General features: G+C 35.4%; 1 protein-coding gene across 10 annotated transcripts in view; it reads right to left on the reverse strand.

The window, feature by feature from the left end:
* LOC119835803 (basement membrane-specific heparan sulfate proteoglycan core protein-like) overlaps positions 1 to 24713 on the reverse strand; it is a 102138-nt gene that overhangs the window by 1173 nt on the left and 76252 nt on the right. For 4 of the 10 annotated variants that reach the window (XM_038360802.1, XM_038360808.1, XM_038360809.1 and 1 more), the window contains 60 exons: positions 24588 to 24708; positions 24329 to 24438; positions 23603 to 23713; positions 22441 to 22662; positions 22015 to 22137; positions 21043 to 21096; positions 20587 to 20595; positions 19506 to 19639; positions 19043 to 19136; positions 18812 to 18946; positions 18445 to 18696; positions 18111 to 18307; positions 17887 to 18011; positions 17553 to 17775; positions 17278 to 17466; positions 17006 to 17139; positions 16743 to 16911; positions 16377 to 16588; positions 15986 to 16201; positions 15603 to 15875; positions 15400 to 15517; positions 15161 to 15258; positions 14841 to 15077; positions 14586 to 14676; positions 14370 to 14482; positions 14050 to 14227; positions 13763 to 13958; positions 13464 to 13627; positions 13148 to 13366; positions 12825 to 13011; positions 11606 to 11935; positions 11143 to 11359; positions 10692 to 10886; positions 10317 to 10602; positions 9985 to 10135; positions 9494 to 9674; positions 9169 to 9380; positions 8593 to 8772; positions 8376 to 8481; positions 8130 to 8232; positions 7753 to 7982; positions 7538 to 7665; positions 6793 to 7065; positions 5525 to 5679; positions 5305 to 5434; positions 4996 to 5159; positions 4709 to 4916; positions 4343 to 4537; positions 4119 to 4254; positions 3854 to 3989; positions 3456 to 3625; positions 3094 to 3326; positions 2849 to 2991; positions 2596 to 2700; positions 2370 to 2468; positions 1965 to 2223; positions 1622 to 1816; positions 1388 to 1485; positions 1189 to 1306; positions 928 to 1075 (listed from right to left, as the gene is read on the reverse strand). In XM_038360802.1, the coding sequence (XP_038216730.1) occupies positions 928 to 1075; positions 1189 to 1306; positions 1388 to 1485; positions 1622 to 1816; positions 1965 to 2223; positions 2370 to 2468; positions 2596 to 2700; positions 2849 to 2991; positions 3094 to 3326; positions 3456 to 3625; positions 3854 to 3989; positions 4119 to 4254; positions 4343 to 4537; positions 4709 to 4916; positions 4996 to 5159; positions 5305 to 5434; positions 5525 to 5679; positions 6793 to 7065; positions 7538 to 7665; positions 7753 to 7982; positions 8130 to 8232; positions 8376 to 8481; positions 8593 to 8772; positions 9169 to 9380; positions 9494 to 9674; positions 9985 to 10135; positions 10317 to 10602; positions 10692 to 10886; positions 11143 to 11359; positions 11606 to 11935; positions 12825 to 13011; positions 13148 to 13366; positions 13464 to 13627; positions 13763 to 13958; positions 14050 to 14227; positions 14370 to 14482; positions 14586 to 14676; positions 14841 to 15077; positions 15161 to 15258; positions 15400 to 15517; positions 15603 to 15875; positions 15986 to 16201; positions 16377 to 16588; positions 16743 to 16911; positions 17006 to 17139; positions 17278 to 17466; positions 17553 to 17775; positions 17887 to 18011; positions 18111 to 18307; positions 18445 to 18696; positions 18812 to 18946; positions 19043 to 19136; positions 19506 to 19639; positions 20587 to 20595; positions 21043 to 21096; positions 22015 to 22137; positions 22441 to 22662; positions 23603 to 23713; positions 24329 to 24438; positions 24588 to 24708 (9988 nt within the window). The remainder of the gene's footprint in view (positions 1 to 927; positions 1076 to 1188; positions 1307 to 1387; positions 1486 to 1621; positions 1817 to 1964; positions 2224 to 2369; positions 2469 to 2595; positions 2701 to 2848; positions 2992 to 3093; positions 3327 to 3455; positions 3626 to 3853; positions 3990 to 4118; positions 4255 to 4342; positions 4538 to 4708; positions 4917 to 4995; positions 5160 to 5304; positions 5435 to 5524; positions 5680 to 6792; positions 7066 to 7537; positions 7666 to 7752; positions 7983 to 8129; positions 8233 to 8375; positions 8482 to 8592; positions 8773 to 9168; positions 9381 to 9493; positions 9675 to 9984; positions 10136 to 10316; positions 10603 to 10691; positions 10887 to 11142; positions 11360 to 11605; positions 11936 to 12824; positions 13012 to 13147; positions 13367 to 13463; positions 13628 to 13762; positions 13959 to 14049; positions 14228 to 14369; positions 14483 to 14585; positions 14677 to 14840; positions 15078 to 15160; positions 15259 to 15399; positions 15518 to 15602; positions 15876 to 15985; positions 16202 to 16376; positions 16589 to 16742; positions 16912 to 17005; positions 17140 to 17277; positions 17467 to 17552; positions 17776 to 17886; positions 18012 to 18110; positions 18308 to 18444; positions 18697 to 18811; positions 18947 to 19042; positions 19137 to 19505; positions 19640 to 20586; positions 20596 to 21042; positions 21097 to 22014; positions 22138 to 22440; positions 22663 to 23602; positions 23714 to 24328; positions 24439 to 24587; positions 24709 to 24713) is intronic. The other 6 variants (XM_038360803.1, XM_038360805.1, XM_038360804.1 and 3 more) reach the window with 6 other exon arrangements.

Below are 24713 nucleotides of genomic sequence, written 5' to 3' on the forward strand. Positions count from 1 at the left end.
TTTTCATTTAACATTTAATTTGTATTTGTAACAAATTTTTAATCTTCATAATCCATGTTAATCATTTTTTATTTCAATTTCTTGGTATTTATTCTATGTACAAACAAAATGAATATCTATAAATATAATATATTTCGTTTAATGAAGCTACTACTTTGCCTTTGCCTTATACTTTTTGGCACCCCTTATGATCAGGTGTTCAGAGGCACCGCTCCATTTGCCCTATACCAGAACCGACACTGGTCCCCGAGTCGAATGAAACATTTATCTACCTTTAGCCCAATGAAGAAATGATTGACGAAATTTGCTTGGCTCGTCGACATTGGTTCACGTGAATTAATTAGACTTTGTTAGTATTGCATTCCACAAATACGTACCTTTTTAGAAACTGTCAAATAAAATCTTATAGAGGCATACTAAGGACGGAAATAGTAAATTAAGATAATTATAAGTAATAGTTGGTAGGGAATTGAAATGATATCCAGGTGGAGGGGATTCAAAAACTTCAATTTCTTCAAAAAAGGGATAGACGTCGGGGAACATAGAACTATTAATCCGATGCAGCATGGAAAAGGGAAGTAAGGTTAGTAAAAAGTTCACATTTTTAATAAGTATTACAGGCAGTATTTACTGATTTGAATTGTAGAATAATTTAATTTGCAGTTTAGTGTCACATATTAAACCATTCTTTCTTCTTATTTTATTAATAGAAAGAATTGATACATTTTTATAGACATAATTGAAATTAAACAACAGCACAACGAGGCACGTAAGACACATGTAACCATTTTTGAGTTAGGCATTTAATAAATTACACTAATCGTTTAAATTCGTATTATGTAAATTGTTAGAGTATCATGATGCACGTGCATTTGAAATGGGTTACAATAAAGTAATGAGGCGTAATCATATTCTTCAGATACTTACTCTTTGCATCGCTGTGTATTTCTTCCAGCTACAGCTTCTTTGCCAAGGTTAAGACCTCGCATTAAACCAGTGAATTCAACTTGCTCAATACACCCAATAAGACCTGGGTAATAGTTGAACTCAGAGTTCCACCTGTCAGGTATTCCTCCTGAAGAAACAAGCACACAATTAAATAAACATTGTAAATACTTATACCACATATTATATCTTTAATCGTCAATTTATGTCAATTTTTAACTATGTTACTTCATAAAAACGTACCGATATAAATATTGGAGTCAGCGTTCATGACGTTGGAGATGCCGTTGGTCATCTCGTTCTTCGATATATTATCCACTTGCAACTCCACATGGTTATCATAGAACAGCTTGGCGATCAGCTACAAAACGATAGCTCGATTAGGGAACGTTATTCTTAGCTTTAAATCGAAATCATCTCCGAAATATGTGATGGTACTTACGTTATGGATTTCACCATCTGTGACGTGGACCTCTTCAATGGCTACGCTATTCAGACCGCTGCCGAGATCCCATTCCATAACCACGATGCCTCTTTCGACTGTAAATTATTCTTACGGTTATTTCCCACTCACTAGCTACTTAAAATGTTTAAGAAGAAGACACTAACTAACGATATAAATTTCTAAGAATCAAATCTCTGTTTTCAACTAACTGAATGTAGCTCATAATCTTACCTTTAATAAGTATGAAGTCTCCACCACGGGCAACTTGTGCCTCTCTTTGGTAAAACAGCACACCGTCATTCGTTGTGTGGAATCCTAATGCGATCACAGCCGGCTCGATTTCCAACTGGTCGTATCTTAAGAAGTTGGCGGGTATCTCTATGTAGCCATTACCGTTAAAGCCAACACTGTTCAAAAGCTCTAACGCTGTAAAATAAAATTTATTAAACGATTTTATTACGGATGTCTCATTTCTTCTCAGTCTTGAACAATTTTTACACGACTGATTAATACCTATCGAATAATTTGTTTTCTTTTAAGGTTAAAGTCTACTTATTAAAACTTTACTACTTACTCATCTGGCAGTTCAATCCCGCATATCCTAGCGGACAGTCGCACGTATAATTCATTCGTGTTGATCGATCGGTTTTGCATGAACCCCCATTTTTACAGGGTAAAGCTGAGCAGGGGTCTCCCAAGGGTCGGCGTTGATTTGAAAGAGGAACACGGCTCTCACAGTACAAGCCAGTGTAACCGGATGGGCAAGTACACGCGGTTGAGTCTGCGCTCAAGCAGTATCCTCCGTTGCGACATTGGGAGCAGATGCTTTCAATCTAGAAACATACGATGTTTTGTTGTAAAAATTTATTTTCAATTCTGGCAAATGTTCACAGCCTCTTTAATTATCAAAATAGTTATTACATTAAAAATCTTGAATATGTCTATGTTTTACTTTGCATTCATAATATTTATTGATTACCTCGGGTATGTCACCGCGGTCGTAGTTTACACATTCTTGTACATTCGCTGATTGTATGGATGAGTTGATAAGGTTCAAATCGTCTCCTTGAAGTTTCACCTAAAAATTATATTTAGCTGGTTATGATAAAGATTACTTACTCTACAAAATGTTACAGTTTGAATATTTCTGCATCCATTTTGTTAAAAACATAATTACTAAAATAATAAATTAAAATTACACTCACATCCTTGATGCATCCGCTAAAACCACCAGAAACTCCAGTGTTGTTGTTGAGAATAATGGAGTCATCTACTCCACCGACGAACAGAGGTGTTTCTAGGTTCAAGTCCTGTACAAGATAAACAGATTTTTTTATTTATTTTGTACATACACAGAATTCCATAAATTATAAAGTTTCTTTAGTTTTCTGTAGTTTCTGTAGTTTATTGGAACCGTTCTCTATAGACTTTTGTCGTATAATTTATTTCAAGGTTTACCTTTGGCGATGCAAGTTTAGCATTGTGGCTGTAGATCATGTCCACGTTCAGAGAAACCAATTGGCCGCTTCTAGCAACCTGCACCGATGTCCATGTGTTTGGTTGCAGTGTCTTATTGCTGGTCAGCACCACTGATTCACTTCCTAAAAGTTTTACATTTTAATAATTATGTTATTAATAGTCTAGGCATCATAATTACAACAAGACATGGATTGTTTTACGCTAAAAATACTGATATAACTTACCGTCGCCAAGGTCGTATCTGAATTCCAATCGCGCATCTTTCACGGCCAGTGACGTAAATCCACCGTATCCTCTTGCCGACTGAGCACAGTACATAATGATACCGTCAGTGACTGGTGGCTTTGGCTTTATCTTCATAGACATGCGTAAGTAACGCGAGGTCTGTGGTGGCTTAATAGCTAGGAATGCACTGCCCGTGAAAGCAGGGTATTCGATATATTGCCTGACGTCGCAACTGAAATTAAAGGTGACAATATTACAACAATATAATTTATGCATCCGGCCGTTGCATGATGCAGGGCAGGTTTCAGTTTTTAGCTTTACTGTAATTAATGTAATGTAAAACAGAACACGTTTTACTTACTTTTTGCCGGTAAAAGTAACTGGGCAAGCGCATTTGTATCCATCAGCAGTGTCGCTGCACTTTCCGGGTCCGCAAAGACCAGGGCGGCAAGCTTCACCAGTTCGATCGCAGTTTTGTCCAGCATAGCCATTCGCGCATAGGCAAACGTAACCACGTTCGTTTCTGGCTTCCTATAATTTTAAAGAAAACCATTTTCAGTAAAGGTAATCTGTATCACATTCAAAATTATAGTATATTGTATTATAATTTAAGGAAAATCATAAACGCATTTCGGTTAGTACTCTTAGCATTTGAATAATCAATATTTTATTGCAAATCGTTGTTTCAATAAAAACACAATAAAATATTGTTTATTTTATTGAGCAGATAGAGAAGACGGTGAAATTTATGATCCGTACCTGACAAACGCCGTTGTTTAGACATAGATTAGGTGTGCATGAGTCGCAATCGTAAACATTGTGTTTGTTAAGACTGTCTGCCATTATGTTCTTCTCTTCCTTGCCAAGTATTAACATGCTCACACATCCCACAAATCTGAAACGCAATATCATATATTGTTCAATATCTTCTATAAATTTAGTTCTTAGCTGCGACAACTTCATATTAACAATCACAAATATGCATAGTCCGATCATATTGGATCTAGTTTAGATGTAAACTTACCCAGGCGCTAATTCCAATTCCACAGGTCTTTGCTGAGGAGCATTTCCGATGTACAGTGGTGCATACAGGTCCAGTATTTGGTATTGTACTGAAGATTCAGTGGAGAAAGGTCCAGTATTGTCGACGTCCATTGTAACTGCCCAAGCAAAATGTAAAGGGTGCTTATTTGTAAAATATTGATCCAATGAAGAATATACTCATAAGATTATTTTCAGATCTTTTACCTTTAGAACCACTGCGCCGTAGTCTTACTGTATGCCATGCGTTGAGTTGTAGAGGCCTGTCTCCTCTGGTGACAAGAGCATCAGCAGCATCAAACTTAAGTGTAAATTGTGGTACGCCATCAACTAATTCCAAGAGAAGATAGTGGCCTGACCCATCTTCTTTTTGGCTATTGTATAGGATGATTCCATTTGGATCTGAAAGATTTTCCAAATGTTTAATATACACTATTTTGATTTTTTTTTTGTTCATCTTCAAGACACGCAAACAAGTTGAGAGATTTCTTCTTTAAGTTATGTATTATAATTCAACCAAATAAAAAATCAACCTCTTCAGCTTTTTAATATTATAGTACATATAGATCTTACCTGCGGGCTTGAAAGAAATTTCTATTTCGAACTGCATGTAAGCGTCTTTTAGAGTCGGCAAAGTCAGCCAGCTGTCGCCATTGAATTTTGGCACGATGCCTACCACACGAAGAGTTGCTTTGGTCTCAATTCGAGCAATATTGTTCCTAACACGGCAGACGTATGTTCCGGCGTCAGCTTCCGTCACCCTATCCAAATGTAGATTACGCTGGAAAAAGAAGGGACTTATTAAATTCGGCCTTTTCAAATGTATTTAACAAATTTAATTCTCTTTTAACATTATTTACCTCATATGGTCTCACGTTCGGTGGTAATGGTGAAAATTCACGCCTCCATTCAACAGAAACAGGTTCTTCCAGATTGGTAGTGCAAGGTAGGTCAATAGTATCGCCCAATCGAGCTGTGTACATTGTCTCGCCATCGTTTATGGGGTATGATTGTGTATCAGATACTAAAAAGTAATAACCCAATAAATTTTAGATGTAATATCAATCTTTAAATATAAAATAATTTTTGCTGAAGTTTTAAATTAATTTTTAATAAAATTTTGCATTTGTACTAAACAAATGTAATTTTCGTAGTAAATTTTTATGTACCTGGTATAACCTCAAGTGTAAAATCTTCACTAGATGTTTGTCCATAACGATTAAGTCCATTGCATCTATACAAACCAGCATCAGACTGCTCTACATTAGGTATTACTAACAGAGCACCATCTCCATAAATCTGTAATCATATTATCGTCATTTAAGTTTATCTATAGACATTATTACTTAAATAAATGTAAACTTTTATATCAATAGTAAAAATACAAACCCTTGTTTGCACATATTGGTTGGTTCCGAATCTTCCCCAAGACACTCTGATATCAGGAGATCTAGCTCTGCAGAGCACTTCGACCTTTTCTCCAACTCTGAAAGCTCTTCGGGGCTGGTCTATTCCAACTAATGCGGGTGCTTCATCTCGGTTTCCTAAAATGTGACGAAATCATCGTGACGATTATTATGATTGCATAAAATAAAATTTTTGCTCTTCTCAATATATAACCGAAGACATTTCTTAAGCAAGGCAGACAAATACATTATTATATGGAGCGTAATCCTGCTAACCATGCACCAAGATAAGCGCAAGTAGACTATAAAATACCTTGATAGCGAAACCAAAAAAGTTAATTCATATTTTTTTAAAGAGTACATATTCTTTTAATTTGCTGTAGTACGGTTCCAATATTTAGGTATTATCCCTGACAAGTTTTTTAAAATAATATAATTAAAATAATCTTACACCGTGCAAACACTTACCTTATTTTCATTCAAATGACAAAACACAAGGCAGAACATAACATTTTAATAAGAGAAATTGAGAACACATGCAAAGCGAAAGAGACCGTTCCCATAAATATATATAAGTTGAAACCAGGTGATGATAGCCGATGTCAAACTCTCCGTTTGTAACTTATAACGAAGTTACTGTCAAGATACCGATTCTAAAATATAAGGACAACACAACAAATAAATCAATATTTAGTGACCCACGTTTTCATACAATGTAATTCACTCTGAGCAACCATACTTTTACTATATTACCCATAAAGACACAACAACCCTGACACATATAATGAGACCCTTTCACCGCTTTCTCAATTACCAGATTTTGGGCGTTGATCCGAGCGCGATTTAGATACTCGTTTTTCTCTTAATATGCAGTTACTCTCATCGCTAGAATCCAGACAATCATTGTATCCATCGCAAATAAGGTCATCATCTATACAACCACTCTCGTCATAACAACGAAACTGCGATACCAAGCATGTGATACCTTTGCGTGAAATAAAAATATTATCAGCTTTTGATGTTTCGATACGTTCTTAGTTGCTAAATTTAATCAAACATAATATAAAAACTATAGCATAGCTAAGAGACAAATGATATAAACTTTGAAGGTAAGTAGAAGGTAGAGTTAAGACAGAATAAGATAGGAAATAGTTTACATGCGAAGGTAAAATTTTAGAACAATGAAGCGGACAGATAAAACTATGGCGACCAAACCCAACCACTACGTATAAACTAGGGACATTCACTGACCCTCAATGTGGAGGTTGATGTAATTGCTAGTTTGTCGTCCATACGTATCCCAGATGATACAAACATAACGACCGCTGTCTGATTTTTGAGCAAGTCTAATAAAAAGTGAGCCATCGTTCTTCTGGGATACCGATCTTGGTAGGCTTCTGCCGTCCTTGTTCCATCTAATTCGTAGTCCAGGTTGAGTGACGTTGCAGCTAAGATGTACGGCGGCCCCGACATGCGCGAATTGTTCATTATCATGCGACTCCGAAGGCGCACGATCCGTTTCTTCTATCAGTTTTATAACATGCAATCAAGTACCCTCATTCAAGCATTCAGTGATAAATTAAATGTGAAAGCTTTTAACTGAAACTTTTAATGAAATATGATAGGCATTAAATAATAATGGAAAATAATAATTTTGTTACAAAATATTAACTTTGAGTGCTATACATCTGTGCTACAAGACTAACATGGTTGTAATAGTGTTTTGTTCACATATTATTGAATATAATTATTTTCAATGGTCCTCGTAGATAGATAGGTTAGTTGATAAACGGACATTCATTGATTAATTCACTTTCGCAAAAGTTAAATGTACAGTTAGGTATTGAATAAACCACAGTGTTACCTAGTTAAATGAATTTTGAAAGTTAGATAAAATATGATTATTAATTAATTTTATTCATTCTGCGAGGACGATGGTGTTACTACGTGCTGTTTGTGTATCAGGCAATACATTATATAGTTTTAATTACATTACCGTTAACTTTCACTTCAGCAATGGCAGTTGCATTCGTGACTCTGTTCATGGCGAAACATTCATACTCTCCAGCATCCTCCACTTCTATTTGGCGGAATATTAACATGGAGTCCCGTATTTCGACGCGGCTGATAATTAAAAGAATATTTCATAATCCAGTGAAATGTTATATTATATTGAATCAATTTTTGCAAAGCTTTGAAATATTCACATACCTGGATGGTACGGTGTTTATTGGTCTCCAGGTTATGCTTAAAATGTCGTCTCCTTCAACTATACATTCAACTGTGGGCGATTGTCCGGGATGGACGGTTTGTGTCGGTGGTCTCAGAGTTATTCTCGGAGCTGCCATTACTTGAAGACTAGTGTACACAGATTGGTGGACTTCATTTGTGCGACGGTTGATCAAGGTACATTCGTATCTACCCGAATCGGCCTTTGAGGTCTACAAATACAAATCTTTATGTATATGTGCAGTTTACCTAAATATATTATGATAATCTTTATAATAATTATGATGTTTGTATACTTTTTAAGTATCTTAAAACATATTGACATAAATTATTAAGAGTATTAACTAACATCTACTTACATTGTAAATAATCAATTCAGAGCCAACTTGTCTTGCATTGTACTGAAGAGGGCGCCTGTCAGCTCTTCCCCAAATGGCTTGGAATTCGCTTGATGCATTACACCTTAAATTTAAAAGTTAACTTACATAATTTATGATATGTTATTGATTGGTAATCAAACAAAATGCCAATAGAATTTGAGACATACTTTATTTTCTATTTTTTGTAATATGTTTTTTCCTATCATTAAACCAAGGTTTTCTTACCCAAATACACTCCTTTGGCCTTCAACGGCTAACATGTTAGCAGGTCTGCTATTGTCATAAATATCTGGAGTATATTCTGGATTGAATTCGTTCTCTCCACTGCCCTCTGTGAACAATGAAGTTCAATCAATCAAATTAATAATCTCATTTAACTGTCAATAATAACTTATATGGCTCTTTAAATTTTAAATCAAATATTTTTCTTTTTATTACTTACCGACATCACCAAATCCACCATCTCCTCGGTCTACTCGGATAGCAAATTCTTCCGATACAATACCGGCCACTGAGCTGGCGGTACAAATGTAGTCGCCCTCATCCCGCTCGCTGACGGACGGTAAGGAGAAGACTGCAATTCTTGGGGACGGTGGTACTAGTTCCCGGTAATCACTCTTTGCTATATAAAAAAATAAAAAATTATTTCACGCGGAATTCAATCTAGTTCTACACTTTATGACAACATCGATTTCAGTAGTGCTTTAAGAGAAATTCATTTGTAACTTCATCTTTAAACACATTTACGTTTGTGGCGTCACCGCGTTGACTAAAATCTAACAAATGATATACTAAAACCTTTCTCGAGACCCACAATATCAAACACAACGAAAATCGGTGCAGTAGTTTTTGAGTTTTCGCGAACAGACAGACAGAGGCGGTAGAGGCCATGTTTATAAAGGGTTAAGGATAAGAAAATATTTAAAGGCATTTTATTAACTTTTTGGAACAGTAAAGTACTACAAAAACGTGAAGTAAAGTAAGACTCGTAACTTAGTGTATTATTTATTATACTTACATTTGATAGACACAAGGGGTTCCGGATAGCCGTCAGCTCTGCATTCAATGTCTACTTTCTCTCCCTTTATCGTTGGTACGTAATTGCTTGGTGTTAAGGTTATTTCAGGAGGCGACCTAACTTTAACGATAGCGCTAGCGCTTGCGGTACCCGCTTCATTGGTAGCTGTACATGTGTACGTGCCTTCATCATTCACTTCTATATTTTGGAAGCTGTTAACAATTACATATAACAATTAATATGATTTCTTTAAGAGATCTGGATTGTTTTAATGATTATAATATGAACTATGAAGTCATAGTTAATATCACGAAAGGCATCTTACCTGAGTATGTTGTTCTTTTTCACTTGGACGTATCGTGAAAATTCTCGTCCTTTGCTCTTGTCCCAGGTGATAATGGGTGCAGGAATTCCGCCCATTACACGGCAGTGAATTTCATGTTGACTTCCCAAAGTAACCGAGTTTTCTCCGGGTGGGTAGATTTCTACTCGTGGTGGTTCACGTTCTTTTTACGAAATGAATTAAGGATGTTAATGATTTGAAAGCGCTTGTTGACTTAATATTCATCAAATAGAGTCATACGAAAAACAAAAATATTAAAGATAATGCAATTATTGCTGTTGAAAAATGATAACTAAATTCTATATTATGTTGGAATAAAATATTTATCTCTTTTCATTCTTCGTTCATAATTACGAAAATAAGAGAAGACCAAATTAATTTCAAATTTCATTTATAATTTTGAATAGCATTGGTACGGAAAAAAGATTCATTATGTTATTACAGTACTGAATTTGAATTAAACTGTGGCTTACTTTCTATTTCGACGTAAACATAACTGCTCACAACAGGTATTCCGTTGACTGTTCCCTCGCACATATAGTAACCCTGATCACTGTCCTGGGCGTTGCTTATGATAAGAGTAGTGTCGCGTTGGCTTGTTCCAGGACTGAAAACGTCTTGGTACTGAAAAAAAAAGGAAATAAATATATGGATATTTTCCTGCTTTATAAATAAAGTTGAAAATTATCAACTGCAAATAAAATGGAAGAAGTATAAAAATATTGATAATAGTTTTCAATCTTCGATCGCACATACAAATTAATATTTTTCTAATAATTTATTAATATAAAAAGTTATTACATACCTTAGTCCATTTGATAAGAGGTAAAGGATATCCTTGGGGTGTGCAATCAATTGTTCCACTGCCGCCTGTTGGTATTTTAAGGTGGTCAACAGAAACGGTGATGTTTGACACTTCCGATGGCGCTGGTGTAGATTGCGGTATAACGGTAAGGACAATTAATTTAGGATTAACGTCTGGAGATGTTGTTTGACAGATGTAAACTCCTTCGTTCTCAAGACGAGCGTAATCAACGTATAAAACACCATTGTCGGAACGTACGTTCGGCAGGAATGCCGTACCATCTTGTCTGTAAAAAATTCGTATATGTTAGTGATCGTGTAAAGGTTTTGTGGATGTGTATTATATAAAGCTAAAAATTTGACCAGAATTACTCACCTAACCCAGTCGATAGCTCCAGCAGGCACGTTACTTGTTCCGGTGCACACAATTCTGGTGCTTTGTCCTTCATCGATGGTAGGCGATGCCGATGAGACTGTCAGTTTGTCTTGAGCAGGAGGCCAGGAAGGTCTTGAACGTACGGTAATTACCGCCGTCCTGTCTGTAGAGCCAGCAGCGTTTGATGCAATACATCTGAAAACGTTATCCGAATTTTAAATCATGTACGAACTGAGTGAGTAGTGAAAAATGGTATTGATTCTTTTCATTGCACGCTTTAGTTGTATATACATCGAGTTTTTATTATTTTTCAATATTGCACAACAAAAACAACATTGTTAATAATATTTTGCTTGAATCAATTATTAACATCAACATATTTTTTATTGTATCAAATATTTATAGAAAGTAATAAAAATGGTATTGTTGATAATACATCTTTAAAACTTACCTGTATTCACCAGAATCTTCAAGCCGAGCACTTTCAATTATTAGAAGTGCGTCATAAACTTCAGTTGATCTAGGCAATGGCCTATTACTTCCTCTCTGCCAGGTAATCCTTGGAGCGGGGTTACCAGTTGTGCTGCAAGTGAGTTCAATTCTGTCTCCCTCATAGTACTCCTTAATTGATGGGCTTATTGCTACCGTCGGGAGAGTCATGTCGTTGCCTGATGATTAAATTAATAGTTTAATTAATGCTAAGGTCATTTTGGTTTTTATTTTTTTTTGTATTTTACAAATATTGATCTAGCTTACCTTTAGCATAGAAAACTCTTTCCGGTACGACTATTCCGTACGAAAGCACAAATAAATAATTCCAAGCAGTTTTAATATAGCTCATAAGTTTATTGTACATTAAGAATTGTTGATAGAAAATTATTACGATCATTGCTAAGAGTACTATAGATACTTACCAGGAACTTTAAGAGTAGCGATGGCTTGAGCAGTTGATATTCCATCACTTGTCTGACAAATGTATTTACCACTGTCGGAGATTTGAAGATTGGTTATCAGAAGCAATCCATTTGTTTGGTCAATTTGAGTTCTGTCCTGGGGCAAATATCCATCAGCCTTGGACCATGATATTTGTAAAGGTCTCTGAACCATGCGACTTCTAGCTTGGCAGGTAAAGTTCACTGTACTTCCCAATTCTTGGATCTTAATTGTTGGGCTCGTAATTCTAACAACTACGGTACTTTGTGGAAGAGGCGGGCGTGTGGTCAGGTCGAGGCTTGAATCACCTTCTGTGGACATATTTTTTTGACATGACATAAGAATAATTGAAAAAAAAAAACATTTATTTATTTTGTACTTCTTGAATCAATCTTCAATGGTATTTTTAGAGGAACTAAAATTAATCGAAAGTTAACGTCTTTTTTCACAGAAATATGTCCATACGAACTGTAATAACGATAAGAACGTGAATTATAACTTTTATATACTGACATTCGAGTAACAAAACAATTGGCATTAACAAAAATATAAATACTGTGAAAATGGCAACAAAAACAAAACACGGTTGGACGTTTCGACAACATTTTGTTGTTATTAATTGATGGAAATGAGTTATAATTTGTGAACATAATCGAAGCATTATACAAGACAGACACGGCATAACTTTCGGTCTACCTTTCTCGGGGAGGGTAGTGGTAAGAACCCCGAGAGTAAATCCCCCTTTAGTAAAAGTTCGGCATTCGTAAGTATCGCCTTGTTGCATTGTGTTCCACATAGTATGCCATTTATGTTCTGACCTCCAGCCGTCTATTTGAAGAGTCGATTCATTATATAGTTTTGGCGTTCCTACTTCAATCCCGTCGTGGAAAAATCTAATTGTCAATGGTTCCGGAGCTCTATATTTGCACGTAAACGTAACTCCGACTAGGATAGAGTTGTGGTGGTCGTCGTGTATAGTTGGATGGAGTTCCATAATCAGGCCTACGTCATTATTATATTTTAGCAAGAATAAAAATGTTAATAACACGACAAAATGCTTTGGGAGAAAGCATAAATGTAAAATAAATTTAAGGTATGGTATGTTTCGAACCGAAAAATAGAATTTTAAATTATGAGCTGAATGAGAAAAAAATTGTTTGTAAGCCTTTAGGATTAAAGGTAAAATTATTTTGAACGTACCAACAGTAGAACAGTCTGGTCCAGTGAAAGGAGGTCTGCAGTTGCAGATGACTTCATCATAGGCGTTCAATTGACAGTCGTGGCCGTTACAGTTGCATTGTTTGCAGTAACCGTTCTGGTCTTTGTAGTAACCTGTATTGCAACTTTCGCAACTTGTACCACTGTAGCCTTCTGGACACATGCACATCTATAAGTAAAAAAAAATAAATAAATGAAGAAATACCGAAAAATTTGCAATACTTATTGAAAATAAATAACCCGTTAATAAATGTTATTTCGGTACTTAGAATTGTAAAAATATAATAAAATGAAATGTAACTTGCCTCGACGCCTTTAGCGACTGGTGATGTAGTGTCATAGCTTTCCGCAGCTGTGTCCATAGACACGTCAGCGATGGCCGTCGAGGTAATCCTATCCGAAAGGGTGGCTCGCACTAAAACTCGTCGGAGGTTCTTCAATACCGCCATAAAGTCGTGGCGGCTTGCAGGTGTCGCTGAATTAAGGATAAACCAGTCGGTTTCGCGAAGTGGCACTTGGTAAGTCTAAAAAAGTATTGCGAATTTAGTTTATAGATAAAATGGGCGACTATGGCACAGGGTAACGGCAACTTTTGGTCAACTATTTTAGTGAAGTACTTACTAAAGCTTCACCAGATTTAATGGGTGTTGGATTCATCCAGTAAACAGATATTTGATCGCCAATAAGTACAACATCAGTGCCAGGTGTAGATTCTCCAGGATAACCTCCAGTTTGGAATTTTTGTGTCATTGATAGAACACCGCCGTATGATAACACTCTGTTGCCTGTTGACATAAAAATATATATCTAGTGATATAAAAAGTGTATTGTAAATGTGTATATTTTAATATCTTACAAACGTCTACGAACTAATCGGTTGTAGGTGTCTTTGAATTATATATATGTTTGAAAGTATGTACCTGGGAAAATAGGCAAGGACCAGTATAATTCTCCTTCAGGCAAGAACGAGAATATATACATTAGTTCACTTTCATCCGGAGCCGGCACGAAGTGATCATTGATAACTTGTTCTCCATTCAAGTCAGTGAGAGTGTATCCTCCATAATTCTCACCAAATATAGGTGCAGCGATTGGAATTCGTGTGTAGTGGCTGGCCTGCGAATAAAAGATAAAATAGTGGTTTAATGACAGGACTTTCAATATTTTTTTAAGCGATCAATGGATCCAATTACAAGTGTTGGTTTACCTCATGACAATTGCTAGTAACTCCGGAACAATAGCAATTCAAGCATCCAAGAGGGTTTGTTGCTTCCAGACCAAAGGTGCCAGGTCGACAACGGTCACAAGATTCGCCCTCAACGTTTTGTTTGCATGAGCAGTACCCGTTAGAGTCACATGGTATTTCTTCTCCTCGTGGATCGCAGCTGTAAATCATCGCAATACTTCAGCTAATTAGAATCCAAGTATGACAGAAAACAAATTTATCTCATTGGTACTCAATAATCAATTTGATTTTTTATAAGTATTCTCTAGAATTTGAACATTACAATAGATAAATATACTGACTTGCAAGGAGTCTGTGTACTAGAGGAACGTTGCACGCAGTTGTTGTTAAGATCCTTTTCGTATCCTTCTTTACACAATTCACAGTTCGCTCCAGCGGTGTTGTGAGCGCAGTTCTAGAAGATATTCACATCCATTAAATGATTTTTTATGCTTTTTTGAGGTCAAAGTTATATCAGGAAAAAAAAAAAATTAATAATAGAGAAAAATTAATCTTACATAACAGACACCAGTTTCTGGGTGGCACATGTTGGAGTGCCCATTGCATTCACAAGGTCCACAATGTTCCAAATACAATCCACTTGATATCCTGCAAAGCAATTTAATATATGATTAAACTAAGTATTGTAAATTTAGTATAAGAGTAATTTTATCATTATGTTTTTAAATTGAAAACCATTTTTTTAGTTTGATTACGTGCGATTTACATGGAAGGCGGCAGCAGTCTGCAAGGGCCTGGAAACACCAACTAACCTTTTATATCCAGGGGCACAATCTTCACAAGATGTTCCGACATAACCTCCTGGGCAGACGCACTCTTCTACATGCTGTGCCAAGGGCCCAGTACCACCAGGTTCTGCGGTTTCAATACTAGCGCTAGCAATAGAAGCGACCTCTGTGTTTGTTGTATATGTTGCCTTTATCAATATTGTTTTCACATCAGCTAAAGCAAGAAGGAAGTGTTCACGCGACACCTCTTTACCATCCGGCCTGAGGAAATAAAACATTTACGATAAGATAACAATATATAAATGCTTAGATAATAAATGTTTGTTTTTTATTTGATAATTTACCTCTGCCAACCTCTCTCCAAGAATTGTACACTAGCATTCAAGTAACCTTCACTATCCGGTACGAAGTTTCCAAAGTAGTTGAACGTCAAACTGTTATCCTGTAAATATGAAAGGATATATTTTAGGACGATAAAAAAAAAAAACATTTCAGTGATCACATTTATCTTTTAATTCTTTTTGGACTATAGTGAATGACCTCTCAATGTAATTGAAAACATTTTGTAGTTTCTTATACTTACGCTGATAAGTTGCACGTCAGCAGCGTTGTTCCTTGAACCTTGTCCGCCAGGAGCTGGTACGTGATGAAGTACATAATTCAAGAATCCACCATACGAGGTTACTTTGTCACCAGCAAAACTATAAAATTATGACAATACAGTTAGTTACCTTATTAATAATTTATTTTATTTTTATGAAAATGTTTATCGTCATGTTCTTATACCTTATTGGAAGACTCCAGTAGTATATTGACGGCTGTGCTCTATCGAAGCTGGTAAGTGTGATTTCCCCTCCATACAATTCTGGCTGTACATCAGTTTCGATGGGCGCATTATACCGTACTGAGCCTCCTGAGCCGAAAGGCGCACTCTTGTATAATTTCACTTGACCAACTATTTGCGGCACATTGAAACGTACTGTGGTCGTTTTCCTACGTAAATTGCTGCTCATACACTGTTGGGATACTCCTGAACAGAAACATGAAGCACACCCGTATCTGAAAAAAAACAGTGTTGTAAATATTTGCGAAGTAAATGCAGTTTATAATAGAAACGAAAACCTTATTCTTGATATATTTTATTGTAATACGTAGAGATTTTATCATACCTGAAATCGTTGGAAAGGAAGAAAGTGCCAGACTTGCACTGATCGCAGAATCTTCCTTGGACGTTATCCTTGCATACACACTCGTCTGGTAATCGCACTTGCGCTGTACCTAAAGCATTGCAGTTATCCGATGGTTTAGGCTTGCAAGAGTCTCCTGGTATCAATGGGTTGCCATAATAATTGGGAGCACAACGACTGCAATCGTTTCCTTCGTAACTGTAAACAAAAGTGGGTATCATCAATATTAATTTTTTTATTCATAAATATTACTGTTTGCAAAATATGAAACTTAGCAATATTTTATTGTTTATTCCTGTCGTTTATTATAACCTAGATGCGATTTTGAATTCTAGAATTTATTTCGATATATTAATTGCAAAGTATTTCATACCCTGGATTACAATCGCAGTACACAACTCCACTGGGTCCAAGCGAGCAGGTTCTTGCAAATTGGTTCTCCCTGTTAGTAAGTGGACAAGGGCAAGGTCGGCAGTCTCCTCCGCTGTTGGGGTCACCATATGTACCCGGTGGGCAGGAACGCTTAGGTACACACGATCCGAGCCATGGTCCAGAGCTTTCACGGGTGTATCCAGACGCGCATTTCTTAATAAATAAAGGAAAGTGAATATTTAGGATATAGCACTGAATGAATATACACCTTGTAAATTAACTACACAATATTAAAGATTCATTATTTGTGACTTCAAAAAATAAACTTGGTTATATTCCTTTATATTTCAAGCCATTATAATATTACCTGGCAAGACAGGCCTTCGTATCCCGGTGGACAAGTACATTCTTCGACTAGGCTAGCTGCTCCCAGACCGACGTTGATATGTTGAGCTGATTCCATAGTAAATTCGGTGATGTTAACACCAGCGTTGTTGAGATCAGCACGAAGAAGAATCGTATCGATATCGTCCAAGCTAATTATAAAAATTACGTATTATTAATGAAAAACACATAAATCATGATATCTTTTAATAAAAATTAATTGTATACATGTAAAGTAATACATACGCCATCATTATGTCTTCTCTGGTAGCTGGCACCAAGCCTCGAGGACTGGGTTTCAACCAATTGTCGGGAGTTAAACGTGCATTTACATAAAAGCGGTCGCCACGGTTTTGATGCACCAGGTTTTGATATTTACCCTGAAAATAAAAAAAAAGTTGTCAAGTGATTATGATTTTATGGCCGGATTTTAAATGAAGGAAGCGATGGTTATGGTGGTGGTGCATTCTATTAATATGATTCTTCAATGACATTAAATATTATTTATTTGTACATACCATGATTATGATATCGGGAACTTTGTCATCGGCACCATAAGGCTGTGGGTTGTGTGGCAATAATCTGTATTTAATGTGACCACCATATGACGTCAATTGGTTTCCATTATAAGTCTCTGGGAGCGTTAAATACGGGTGAGTACCGGTATTTCTTGACCAGACATCGTTGAAATTGGACACTTGTGTGACCTGGTAGAACAAGTTAGTTATTTTTTATATTATTTTAAACTACTAGAAAATTTCATATAAAAATGAAAAAAAAATGACAAACTTACGGTGGCTCCATTTCTGAGTGGCTGATAATAAAATTGGTCGAAAATAGGTTGCTGTTTGTCGATTTGTACGTCTCCATTGTATGTTTGTTTGACACCAACAAGTCTAGTACCACCTTCTCCAAGAGGAGTGGGCATATTGTATGTGAAGAGATCAGCACTCTTACAAGTTGTCGATTCACCGAAGCAGAAGCAACGAATGCATTCATTTTGTGAGCGAGCCTCGCTAAAATGAAATCAAATATAAAAACAATGAAAAATGTTCAGAATACATGATAGTTTCTATGCAGCAAAATGTATCTTTAAGAATGGAACTGAATCGAATCAGCCAGGTTACCTGTTGAAATATCCTACTGGACACAAGGCTTCTGATCTGTTCACATAAACAATTGAGTCGGGTGCGGCGAACACAGTACCTCTGTTGTTGATGGCTTCACATGAGTACGCACCACTGTTCTCGGTCTGAAATTATAAATGAACAATAAAATCATTTCATTTTTATAAACTTTTATAATAAGGTATTTAAATAACTTTCTCCAATACGCAAACACAAAATCTCACCTGCATATCTGGGCAAGTAAGGGTTCCGATACCATTTTCACTTGTCGATGTGCACTTTTCGGGAACATGTCCCCAGTTCAATCTCCAAGAAATAAGCGGTGTAGGAACGCCCACGGCTTCACACACTAGGGTGAGTGTATCACCAGGGTTTAGTCTGACATTGGCTGGAGCTGGAGGACGAGTGACGTGGACGGGAGCTGGAAAAAATAATTTACGTAAAAATTATTATTTAAAAATAATCCGCATTATAAAAAGCAACAGACATTAGAAATCTACCATATCACACAGATATAAGTAACACTTCCTGCTCTTAATAAACAAAGGTATAACTTACCACAGCCGAGCTCATCTGATTTGTCGAAGCAGTCACTCTGTCCATCGCAGTGGAAGCTCCTAGGTATGCATTGGTTTTGGGTAGCGCATGCGAACTCCACTCTACTACATTGCTGGTAAGGATCAACGGGGCCACAGTTCTGTTCATCGGAACCATCACCACAATCGTCTTCAGAGTCACAAAGCCATGTTTTAAGCACACATTTGTGATTTGCGCACTGATATTGGTTAGGCTCACACATTCCGTTTTGATCTGTAAATATAAGTAGGCTTTACATATTGATTTTTTATTCATTAACGCAATTCTTGATATTTTTGTAGATATAAGAGTAAAATTAGAGCAATGATTAATAATAAGCTTTGCTTACTACAAGCGTCTTCGTCGGATCCATCTGAGCAATCGAGTCTTCCATCGCATACTGCAGTTTTAGGAATACATTGACCATTACCACATGTGGCTTGGTAAGATTGACAAGCAGCGAAAGGTGGGCTAGAGGTAGCCGCTGTGAAATAAATCGAATATTATTATCAAATTATCTGTTATATTTAAGTAAAGAGGCAAGGATGATTTATTGGGATAAAATAAGCCTAATACTTACGTGCATTTTCAACATTAAGGACAACTCTGATTTCAGCGCCTCTGGTACCCAAATATCTAGGAGCTTGACAGATGTAGACACCGCTGTCTGCCGGCTGTTATTAAGTTAAACATTAGTTTTCGTTATTCGTTTTAAATTGAAATTTGCTGAAACCTTTATTTTTAAATACGTTTCATGATTAAGAGCAGAGCTGAAATGGTATCGTAAACGTCACAAAGTTCCTTACCCTCTCCTTTATCCATGTTGGGTACTTTTAAGGTTAACATACTCTCTGTATATAATGCAGTAAAGACGATTTGAGAAATTTACCCTGATATTGCGAGTGTGATAATTTTTTTAATTATGATTTTATTCAATATTTTTTTTTATCAAAAAATTACTTTCCAAGCTGCGTGCGTCAGATATAACGTAAGTTAATGTCGTAAAACAATATTATCTTTTGTGATCTACTCAGGAAACTTACGGTAACTTGGTTCATTTCAAGACGTCCTTTCCTGTCCACGGAGCCAGGTTTTAAAGGCCTGCCGCCTTCTCTGACCCATCTTACAGCCGCTCTGACCGGTCCTTCATCACGGCATGAGAATACCACATCACCTCCTAGAATATACCGGTTTGTAAAATATTGACGTTTATACTATACCATGCACCCAGTCCCAATGCAGCAATCCAATGTTAAAAAAAACTGTTGTTTTATATATGTATTTCCTTAGGAAATCTTATTTGTTTAGTTGAATGAATGAAATGTCAATTGAGCAGGATGACTTTTAAATTATAATTGAATCTATGTGGGTATGTTAATAGTGCAATATTGAGAATAACCATTTTATGATGCTGTGAAAAATGTTTAGGATTCTATAGGAAATAATATGACCAATTTACAATTAATTGACCATTCGCAATGAATCCCTTAAAATGATTTGTTATGATCTGCCCATTAAAAAGTATATTGTATAAAATGTTAAATGAGTAGACTTACTTTTTAGTAAGTGTAAATTATTATATAAACCCTTTAAAACGTTAACCGTTAACTGCTTTACAAATTGCGAAACATTTCTTTAAAATTTAAGTTTTCAGCATGCAATATATAAAATAAAATGTTTTATAAAATCCAATTAAGTTGTATATGTTCGCAAATTGTTTCTTTTTGTGTGGTAAGTAAAAATTTAATCGCTGCTAAAATACTATCCGAGGAAAGATTAAATTTAAAATGAAGTTAAATAAAAATTGTTCACACCAAAATTCAAACTGTGCTGCATTAAAATATATAAACCACACATTATATAAAAGTGCAAAAATAAGAATAGTCATGCGGCGTTATTGTTTTCACTAAAGTTGGTTGTGTAATTAATTTTTTTTCTTTATCCTAACAATATTCAGCTCGAGAACAACGACGTGTGACTATTTGTATATTGATAAATATATAAAACCGTTTTACATATTAATAAAATCTTCAAATAAAACCCAGTGTTATTCCGTTATTTTCAAACGTTAGGAAAACCAAGAAACCAAGTTGCACCCGTATATTTAGAGGTACCCTGACTCACCAGAATTGGCTGTACCACCACCATGAAAGAAAGAAAGGAATTAATATCCTGTCTTTATAAGAATACATAAAAAGTGTTAAATTTAGTTAAAAATAGCACCTCATCAACTAAGAATAATACCTAATAAAATCCACTGCGTCCGCTACCATAATGTGAGATAAATTAAAAAGACTTGTATTAAAAAGTGTTTCACAATTATCACATAGTAAAATACAATATTAATTAAAACAAATACGTATAGATCGTTGTTTTAGTTGAAAACAATTTGAAACGTGTTTAATTTGTTAACCGATTTTTTACGAATTTTCTGCTATCATCTTATAGTTATACCCTTTAAATTTTGGGAGAACTTTAAATTATAATAATTATCTTCTGGTAAAGACCTGTTGAACACCGTTCATAATGTAACATAACTTATATATTATTTCAATGCTATAGTAAATGGAATTATCTTACCGTGTCTGACAGTCTGCTCTGAGGGATAGGTCTTCAAATCAAGTGCGACTGGGCCTGTAATGAACGTGGAATAAGTATTCATTCTAAACACATTTTTTAATGGTTTATTTTTAAGAGATAGGGCTATTCAATATTTACATAATGTTTCCAGCGAAAGTAGAAAAAGTATTGTAAAAATAACGAAAAAAATTAAAAATAGGTAATATTTTAAAACTATTTAAATATCTATATATAGGTAGGTACGTTTAGTATCAAACACCAGTACGTATTTTATCTATTCTATGTTATTTATAATTAGTCTCAAATTACAATTGATCATTACATATGATCTATCGATTACATGTTAGCATTCTTAACAAAAGAGAAAACTTCATATTCCCATGAAAAATAGGCATATTAATTAAATATTGAATAATAAGATCAAGTTTAATAAAGTAGTTACCGAAAATATTTGTTCAAAATTTTCTCTTTTGCTCTCACAAACACATTTATTTACATTTTTAATATTATTATTACTTATCTCGCCGTTAAATATTATTTCTTATATTAAAATCTGTTAATACATCCACAATATCAGACTAAAATGGATTCTTAACTAGCTTTAATATTTCACTGTGATATGTATTAAAAATATCGATGATTATTGTTAAAGAACCCATTTCATATATCTTTCACGTTTAGTAGTCATCCTGTAGGTATGCCATTAGTATCTAGAAAATACAAATGTTTACAAGTTTCGCTTTAAACCCTGTTAGATACAATTAGATTTACATTTTATTTACAAATAGTTGAGGTACTTTGGAGGTTATTTAATTTTATATAAAACGCTTGTAATCTGTACCTCCCAAGTCCTCACAGATTCATATTTTTATTATTTTTGATTAGTTTATATGCAACATTTAGGTGTTAAATCGTATTGTTCTCTCGTCTGTCTCAAACACCAGGTTATTAGGGCGCTTATTGGATTCTTACTGCCAGCTGGACAGTCGAACTCGTCACTGCCGTCGCGTGGACAATCAACGTGACCATCACACCGCTGATACGACTCTATACATGGGCCGTTCTCGCAACGCCATTGGTTTCTTTTGCATTCTACTGTTGATTAATCTTAACTTAGATTCATGTTCCTTCATTTTCTATAGAAGCTTGTCGAATCGAACGACTATCTATTTTAAAATGTACAATGCAATGAAGCGATGTCAATTTTACAATATATTAAAATACTGAAATAAATTGATGGTTACAGATCAAACTTGGAAAAATGACCAGTGTCCGATTTTCCTTGCGTTTCTTCAGTTAAATTCTTCAAAATATTACCAATTATTGCTTACTTGGATAAATAAAAGAAAAACATTGTTTTACAACTAAGTAAATAAAATAAACTTAATAGAACATTACCACGGTTGTTCGGTTGGTACTGGGGTATGAACGGTGTCGAAGTAGTCGTGTAATATGGTCGCTGAGTAGTCTCAGGTTGTGGAGGGTAGGTGACGAAAGGCCTATACGTAGTAGGACAGTCGCTCTCATCCGAAGCGTCGCTGCAGTCAACCAGGCCATTGCATCGGTCTGATTCCAAGATGCATTGACCAGATACACATTGCCAGTAGCCCTCGTCGCATGCTAAAATAACATTCAGTTTGAAAATATGGAAGATATACGGTAAAAATATAACAGGATACTGATGGGATAGGATACACCGCTTTTAGATGAATTCACGTCGAATGAGAAACTAACAGCTTGGAGATATGGAATGATTCGTCTACATTTTTAGTCAATCTAAATGCGAGTCAATCTGTCATTTTTAATAAATAAAAATACATGTCTATCTCATGCACTTAAATCTAAAAGCACATAGGTAAAAGTTCAGAATTTCTACGAGAAATAAGCTAAACAACAATTAAAACCTACTACACAACATGCGAGATCGTAAAAAACCACACAAAATAGGTACAAAATCTCCTTCCGTCTAAAGGCTCGTTTAAATAAAAAAAAAAAAAATTGAGCATTCCATAACAACGGGGGTTATTTAACGTGAGTATACCAGAGTTGTGACAGTTTTGCTCGTCAGAGAAGTCCATACAATCATAGATATTGTCGCATCGTCGCATATGTGGTATACACTTGCCATCGTAACAAGTAAATTCAGATTCGTGGCACGTCGTCGTCTGTATCGGTGATCGGGACGGCCTCATCATGTACCATGCTAAATATTAGTCACATTAAGACATTCATCTAATATGCTTGTTGTACTAAATAAATCCCTTATCCTGTTGCTATGACTCCTATATGTATTTATATATATTTTATCACTTAATATATTAATAGATAAATTTGAGTACGTGTATGTAAATCTAATGCGTGCCGATTAATAGTATATAACGAAGAGGCGTGATAGTGCTTTTTTTTAAGTGAGCAAAGCGAATCAGTGCTTAGTGCCACAAAGACACAGCGACACGCAGAACAATTGGTGCTCATTTTATTCTATATTAGTACAGTGTAAATTTATTGTTTTAGTGAAATTGCGTTTTAAGAAAATTTCAATTTAAATAAAATTACTTACGACAATTTTCTTCATCGGATTTATCAAGGCAGTCAACATGTTTGTCGCAGAAGAATTGAATGTCGATGCACGCACCATTTCGACAGCGAAATTGGTTGTCGCTACATTCAGCTGCAGTAGGAGAAATTATGATGAGATAATTATTACATAGAAGACAAGAAAGATGCTTGCACCGGACCGGGTACGCTACTTTGTAAGATCTTCAAATGTATATGTTTATTTTTAAAGTTATAAACCGAAGCGGAGACAAATCCAACATACAAAAAATCAATAAATCGATTCAACCGTTTTTGAGTTATAAGTGGCATAAACAAAAACAACGTGCTTTATTATTCAATAATGAAATATTTTTAAATGCTCTTGCAACGCTTTGCAAAAATATCTAATTTTAATATAATAATACCGATCAATTTATAACACAAAATTATTTAATAGATTTTAAAATTGAAAATGCGTCGTGTATAAATTAAAGTATTTAAAATAATATAAACTGAGAAAATGTATGTAAAATGATTTATTTTTTACCGGCATGTGCGTAACATAGTTACTTAAATCTTAAACGAGTATCATCCTGAAGGTTGTGAACGGTATTACCTGGCTTTAGTAGTTGAGATTTTTTTATATCATCTAAAACGGTTTCAGAATAGACTCTTACTTATGAGTATATAATAGAAGAAGTGACAATAGGCTTGCCCTTTGTATTTAATAAGATAAGCGGAAACTTACGAGATTCGGCTATTATAGTTGAATTGCAGTGTAACTCATCGGACATGTCCGAGCACTCATCGACGTTGTTGCACTGTTGGGAGATCTTTATACATTCGCCATTCGTGCATCTGTGGACAATACAGGTTATGTTAAAACACCACAATTAAACTAATAAACCTTCGCAATTAGCATTCGCTTCATATGGTATATACAATTCGCAGCACAAATTCGCAAGCGACTCACCGCAAGTATTAACGGAAATGTCAGTTTAAGTTACCTGAAATCGTCTGGTCCATCGCAATCGTTACAGCCCAACTCATCAGAGCCGTCGGAGCAATCCGGTATTCTATCGCAGATGCGATAATCTTCGATACATCGTCCGTCGCACTCGTGACAGTCTTGA

This window comes from Zerene cesonia, chromosome Z (genome assembly GCF_012273895.1).
Source record: "Zerene cesonia ecotype Mississippi chromosome Z, Zerene_cesonia_1.1, whole genome shotgun sequence".
NCBI classification, from domain to species: Eukaryota; Metazoa; Arthropoda; class Insecta; order Lepidoptera; family Pieridae; genus Zerene; species Zerene cesonia.